The following is a 6689-nucleotide window of genomic DNA, read 5'->3' as shown; positions in this document are numbered from 1 at the left end:
TGCTGTGGCAAACGCCAAGAGAAACAAAATAAAGTCCAGAAATGTGAATTCTTTCGGTCAAACGCTTAAATTGAACTGACTCCCATTATTTTTGAGGAAGGGGAGAAGAAAATAGAATTTATATTCAGAGCTCATTACCACCATAGTTCCACAGCTTCTTTTTAGTGTTTGAGCTATAACCTATCAGTAAAATGAGATAATTTGAGTTATTTTTGAGACACAGGGGATATAGTTCATCCTTATATGCATTCTATCTATCTATCTATCCATTTGGAGTGACATGCAGAGAAATAATCTAGATATTGCCTGCAAGCTGCTCCCATAAACAAATACTTTTGTAACTACCAAAATCTAAATGCTGTTTGGGTTTCATCTGAAAGAGTAATATCCGCACGGGTTCTAGTTGATAATATTTTATATGGTCTGTAAAACTGGAATAATTCATGAAGAAAATTCAGGATACTCATTTTAAAAAGTTATTAAGTGAAAACCCTTTCTAAGTGGGTAACAAGGCTGAGTTGGTGTCTTCTAAACACCAAATCCAACCAGATGTAGTAAAAAAATTTAAATCAATGTAATATTTATCAAAGAAAAACATGTCTCAAGTCCAAAAATTAAAATTTATTCACTCTTAATGACAGAACAGATTGCATGATGGAATGGAAAAATAATTTCACACCACACTGATTAATTGCAGGCTCTCAACTAGAGTTGATTTTGTCAGATACAAAGTAAAGTCTTAATGGATTTACTAATCTACCATTATAAATGTCCATACAGAGCAGCAAACATAGAGTGTGAAACATTTAGTACACCAGACAAAATAAAAGAGCAGGGCACATAAGGTTATGAAACTGAAATAAAACTGATATTATATCCCACGTCCAGTTCAATTGTGCTAAATGTCCAAAATAAATAAACAAAACAAGACAGAAGTACATAAACCTATAGAAAGGCACCTTTGGCTGCAAAATGGGAATTATCTTTTACTGTGTATTTACAGGTGTCAGTACTCATTCATGGAAATCAAAATCAGCTATTTATAAACTTATCTCAATATTAACAGCTATTTACCATCTCAGTGATTGTCAAAATATTGTTTTCTTTTGACATTTACTTGTTCTTTCATTCTCATACTCATACAGACAACATGGTCCTTAAATATCTTACAAGCTATCTACATTTATTATTAAAATACAAGATCATAAAGATAGTGAGAAAGCAGCATTGAAATTCAGCAAGAGTCTGCGATTTCCTTAAGAGATATAGGTCTTGAGCTTCTGTGATATGGCTCCACAGCAGATTGGACACTTGATGAGTGACTTTGAACACTCCTCACAAGTGACCAGATGACCACATGGGATGAAGACAACACAAATATCTCTGTCCAAACATATTTTACACTGTTTTTCCCTCTGCAACTCCATTAGTTTCTCCAGTGGGTCTTCATCTGAAAGAGACAGAAAGAAAGAGAAAGAGAGAGAGGAAAAAAAGCTCAAAACGTGTTTGCTCATACATAAAAATCACTGCTGCTCAGGGTTTGTTTTATGTAGATAACTGTAGCATTTGTTTATGCTACGATCATGGCTCAGTATACAGGAGGTGCAGTACCTTGCTTCTCTGTCTTGGCAGTATCGCTCTCTGGTGTGTAGTTAAGGCAATCCTCTATAAGTGCTTCCAGGCTGGAGTAGCCTGAGCCTGTCCTACTGATCTTCTCCAAGATGGTCTTTTCCACCACACAGGGCTTTAGACCCATCCCTAAAGCCTTCTGAGCCATGACAGACCGCAGTACCCCTGAACACAAAGAGGAAACATCAGTTTACACAACAATTCGTTTTATCCAGATACATTATTTTAGTTTGTTACCGATACATGTATAGTTTTTCTCATTTTCTTCAAGTACAGGAGATGTTTTAAATTTATATTTTCAAATGAAGGGTAGTCAAAATTAAATATTTAAATATTTACCATTCATATCTCCTGAAAATCCATTCTGATGACTTGAAGTCTGGAAACAAACATGGTCATATAGTTATTTTCATTATAATTCAAGTAAAACAAAGCCTATGAGTGACATCACTACAACCAAGACCACTTTGGATTATGATCTCCCACACACACAAAAGAAAGAGGCCACTGAGAGAACTTGGATTAAGGCAAAAAAAAAAAAAATATATATATATATATAATATATATATATAAAAAAGTGAATGCAATAACCAGACTGAAAAAGCCATATTTAAATTCAGCTGGTCAGTAATAACATTCTTTACCTACCAACTTTTTTTTTAACAAAGATTGGTGTATTTTAATGTTACAATGAGTTTAGTTGTGGAAACTGACTTTTTATATTTTGGATACAAGCTAGGACCACTAAGAGTTTATATTATATTTCTTTTAATCCCAACACACTGCTGTCACAACGATACTTATGTTGTCCTGCATCATTATTATGCACATATACCCCATGTAAACACATAATTACAGACTTGGTTAAGCATATCTTTGGCCAGGAAATCTGGTGAACACCTGATTTCCTTAGTCTCTTAGCCTTAATCTTGATTAAAGAAATCCGGTTTCTTGTTTATATGGAAGTTTACAAAATTGGAATGCTTGGCAAAGTCAACAACAACATGGCATTTAGATACACTGAAAGCTTACAGCTCTATTTCGTTGTGGGTCTTGCAGTTGGATGTTGCAGACAAATTCTTGTCCTTTTTCTGCTAACAGGAAGCTGCATCTGATTAAACAACATGTAATTTTATTAAAACAAAAGCAAATGCCACAGCAAAAAGAAAAAAAAAAAAATTGCACATATACGTTAAGATAAGGGAACATTAAGGTTGCTCTTACCCAGGGTAGTGTTTGGCATGTTCTTCCCAAGGGTCTTCCTCAGGCTGCCAGCCTTTCAAACCTCCACCACAGTGGAAGCACAAGACCCTGTCTCCTGTCCCTATAAGGACAAACACAATTTAGACCTGCTTGCTCACAGCTATGATCACATACCAGTGAAACTGTAAATCACTTAAGTTTTCAGATGCTGCTCTATGTTTCTCTAATCCCAAAATTTCCCGCTGATCATGCATCTGATCTCTACCTGTGCTGTAGAAGCCAGCTCTGGCAAGTCTCTCGTGGTCAATAGGGTGCTGGACACCTGCAAAACTACCAAGCCTCTCCTCAAAACTGCCCATAGGCACGTGAGTGTTTCCGTGTTGTCTACTGCTGCACTCCTGCTCCTCTGTACCCCCCTGGAATGGGATGTTGCCCACATCGTGCCCGAGAATGAAGAAGCAATAGGGAAAATGTTTTGTATGTTCTCCCCAGGCAGTGTCCCCTGCTTCCCAGCCACCGAGCATGCCCCCACAGCAGAAACATTGCACCCGGTCGCTCTCCCCCAAGTAGTAGAGGCCGGCTTGGGCCAGATCCTGGGGTCTCACAGGTGCAGTTGATGGCCAGGAAGAGAAGGTCTGAAGCCGGGCCTCCTCACTCCTCATGTGAGGAGCCATAGGGTAGGTGGACTCATCAACCACCTCCCCTGTTCTCAAGCGATATTCCAGATCTTCTGCTTCTTCACTGTAGATGGAACCATTAGTCAGTGTGGTATCAGAACTCGGGTTAAAACTGGTACGGTGGGTGCAGCTGAGAAACCTGCACAATGGAGAAACCTGTAACAGAAGAAAAGTATGATTTAGCTACCTCGAACAGAATGAAGACTAAAATATTTAAACACGTTTGTTTTTCATTGCTATTATGATTACCTCTTTGTGTCTCTCTACGGGAGTGTCTCCCCTGCTCCAGTTTTCCACAGTCTTCTGACAGCTGAAACAGCGGACACGGTCGGCATGGCCGGTAAAATAGAAGCCGGCCCGGGCCAGTCTTTCTGCTGGCACCTGCTGCGCCAGGCTGGTGCCACGGAACGAGTCCAGGCGACTGTTCATCAGGGAAAAATCAACGAAGTGATCTGTCTCCAAATTGCTGTCTTGTCTGAGATCACACATGATAGAACCTGCTGAGTGGGATCACTTGATGGACAGAATGTCTGCAGATAAAACAAAGAAAAAAATACATTGTAGATATTAGGTGCCCATACATTTTGTTAAGCAAATGTTTAAAAAAGGGTCAAATAATATCAGAAAAAAACACTTCTTGTCATTCTTATGAGCATTTAACATAGGATAAAAGAAAACAAAGTAGCTTACTGCCTACAATACACTTAGAAAACAGAAGGTCACTGTGCCTTTAAGAGAAGCAGCCAAACTGTGATCACATGGAAGCATTGGATATTCCATGTGAGGGATGTTCACTGGAGAGGCAGGGTTGTCTATAGGCTAGGTACACAGGAAAATGGTAGTATTGCAAAGGGTGTATCCCTTAGCAGTCCAACAACACAGCCTATGCCAAAGGACCAAGAAGATATGAGACAGTTCTGCATGTGCTGATTATCAAATACAGTAATACTAATACAATATTTAGGACATATGACTAAAAAGGTCAGCATTACGGAGACATGGCATGTTTTAGCAACCAAAGGTACATGGTGTGGTGTCTAATAAAAATTATGATGCAATACATCATGGGAAGAATGCTGTACTCCCTCTTACAAATATTTCCCGAAAGGGTGAAACTTTAACGTTTTCATCACTGCGTTGCTAACACACAGCGTAATGTTTTCTCCTTTTTTGAAAGTGCAACAGCTCCATTCTCAACCCAACATATATACAGCAATTAACCTAACAGGTGGAGATATGTATTTGTTTTCCCCAAACAGTGTACGGGAGGCTACATGTCAACTAAACTCTGAGCAATTCAATCAACAGCATAAGGCACTGACACATCTTTATACACAGGACATATCTTGTAATCAAAGTACATCAGCACTGATTAAGCAACTATTTATTGATCTACTGGTATCTTTACTTTTTTGAGGAGAGCAGACTGTGATCTTTGAACTACGAACTACGTGTCGGCATTTTTCAAGAAAACAAGTCACTTTAACAAACAACAAAGTTTGAGTATAAGTTTCTGTAAGGTACCATCTGATACATTTGTAAAGACATTCACTAGATCTGAACTCTCTCCGAATTTCTTCGCACAAAGTTTGACGCGCATGCCGTCGGTGGTGTTCAACCATGTGATAACAAGACAACAAGTCATAACTTAGAAACCCACGACCAATTTTCACTTAGCGTTAATTATAGTAATGGTTAGACTGTATCGACTGGCCCCGAAAACTCCAGAAAGGTCACGCAGCTTTGCGTTCAACAACAGCGACATAACAGCCCCATAGTCTCTGGTAGGTAAACGTCGATGAAAGCAAACTGACTGCTGCTTGCTTCTGACAGCTGGCACCTCGCGGACCAGACACTCATCGCATTAGCTCAGTGGCGTACTTACAGCTCAATATAATGAGCTAAACGTACGCCCAGTATGACCTCAGTAAGGTTTAAAACAGCTTTTTTTTTGTTTCGGATTTTGACCGGTGCTCGTAAAGCTGTTATGTTAGGTTAAAAAGCAGGATTGCGAAAATATCATCAAAAGCTATCGACAAACGTTAGCTAGCTACGTTAGCTTAGCTATTATGCATATCATTATGTCAAAAAGTTACTTCATCGAGTATCATTGCAAAACTTCAAAAATAACATTTTAATACCTTACAGCCAGCTCTTCGGCCTCTAACTTCAGTCAGTCTTGGTGTGAACACCGCCTACAGGAGAAACCAATGATTAAAGAGAACCTTTATATTATAGGTGACCTCGCTGTCAGGGAGTGAAAGGAACGAGGTGGGGAAATGCGCATCTCCTCGTGCGCATCCCAGCTGACCGCTAGTGTGACGTCACGCCGGTTAGGCCTTTCCTGCGGTTCAGGTGGTGGTTTCCCAATAAAACCCCACGTTTAACGGTTCAACAGTTTACAAAAAATCCCTCCGTTTTTGATGTTTTTTTTACCTTTAAAATGTGCTGTTGCAGGACAGGTGTAGGTCTTGCTTGTATCATACAATATATTCACGTTCTGAGGTACTTTTTTGCTACTTTACAGCTCATACTCCATTATTCTCGAATACACTTACAATATTTTACTTTTTACTCCACGTTTATGTGACAGCTGTAATTACTTTCAACTTAAATGAGGTAATAAAATAGGATGCTCCGACTCAGCTAGTTTCATTAAAATGCTGCTTACATGTTACTGTATTAGTAATCATTTCCAAAAGTATAATTTTATCTTGTAACTGACAGAAACAACTTGCATAATGGGTACTTTTACTTTTAAGTCAAGTTTGCTGTTAATTCTTTCATTCTTTTACAATTTTATAAATTTGAATACAGAATTTTAATTTGTAATTTAATATTTTTACATTGTGGTATTTATACTTAAGGATCTGAATACTCCTTCCACCACCGTCTACAGTTAGTAAGCATGTTTTCATATTAACACATGCTGTAATCAAAGGTACACATTATTTTATATTTAGGCTAAAGAGAGCAGGTCTAAAAAAGTTTTCATTATTTACTTTATTAATCTGGAACGCAGCACAGCGACAAGTGCCTTACCTGGGAGCCTTAAGACTGTGTCCAGGTTCATAAAGAGATTAGTTGAAAGTGGAAAAACTGATGGGTGCGGTTAGGTGTGAGGTGAGCAGTGTTGCACTTTTAACCACACCCAACGTTGATGTCACAGGGTACTGGCGC

The 6689-nt window shown here is 38.7% G+C and overlaps 1 protein-coding gene across 3 annotated transcripts; it reads right to left on the bottom strand.

Moving 5' to 3' along the window:
* Positions 1-601: 601 nt before the first annotated feature.
* Positions 602-5842, bottom strand: LOC120785816 (X-linked inhibitor of apoptosis). Of its 3 annotated transcripts, none has more exons than XM_040120775.1 (8): positions 5656-5842; positions 3759-4039; positions 3098-3665; positions 2854-2953; positions 2662-2740; positions 1969-2008; positions 1612-1794; positions 602-1450 (listed from the first exon to the last, which is right to left on the bottom strand). In XM_040120775.1, exons 2-8 carry the CDS (start codon positions 3996-3998, stop codon positions 1257-1259), a joined length of 1404 nt encoding a protein of 467 aa, XP_039976709.1. In that variant the 5' UTR covers positions 3999-4039; positions 5656-5842; the 3' UTR covers positions 602-1256. The 3 variants fall into 3 exon arrangements, with proteins under 3 accessions (XP_039976709.1, XP_039976708.1, XP_039976711.1); XM_040120774.1 differs by having other exon boundaries at positions 5651-5841; XM_040120777.1 differs by lacking the exon at positions 5656-5842 and adding an exon at positions 4238-4346.
* Between the last annotated feature and the right edge of the window lie 847 nt (positions 5843-6689).

Source organism: Xiphias gladius, chromosome 23 (assembly GCF_016859285.1).
Source record: "Xiphias gladius isolate SHS-SW01 ecotype Sanya breed wild chromosome 23, ASM1685928v1, whole genome shotgun sequence".
Lineage (NCBI taxonomy): Eukaryota > Metazoa > Chordata > Actinopteri > Istiophoriformes > Xiphiidae > Xiphias > Xiphias gladius.
This window is presented reverse-complemented; position numbering and strand designations above follow the sequence as displayed.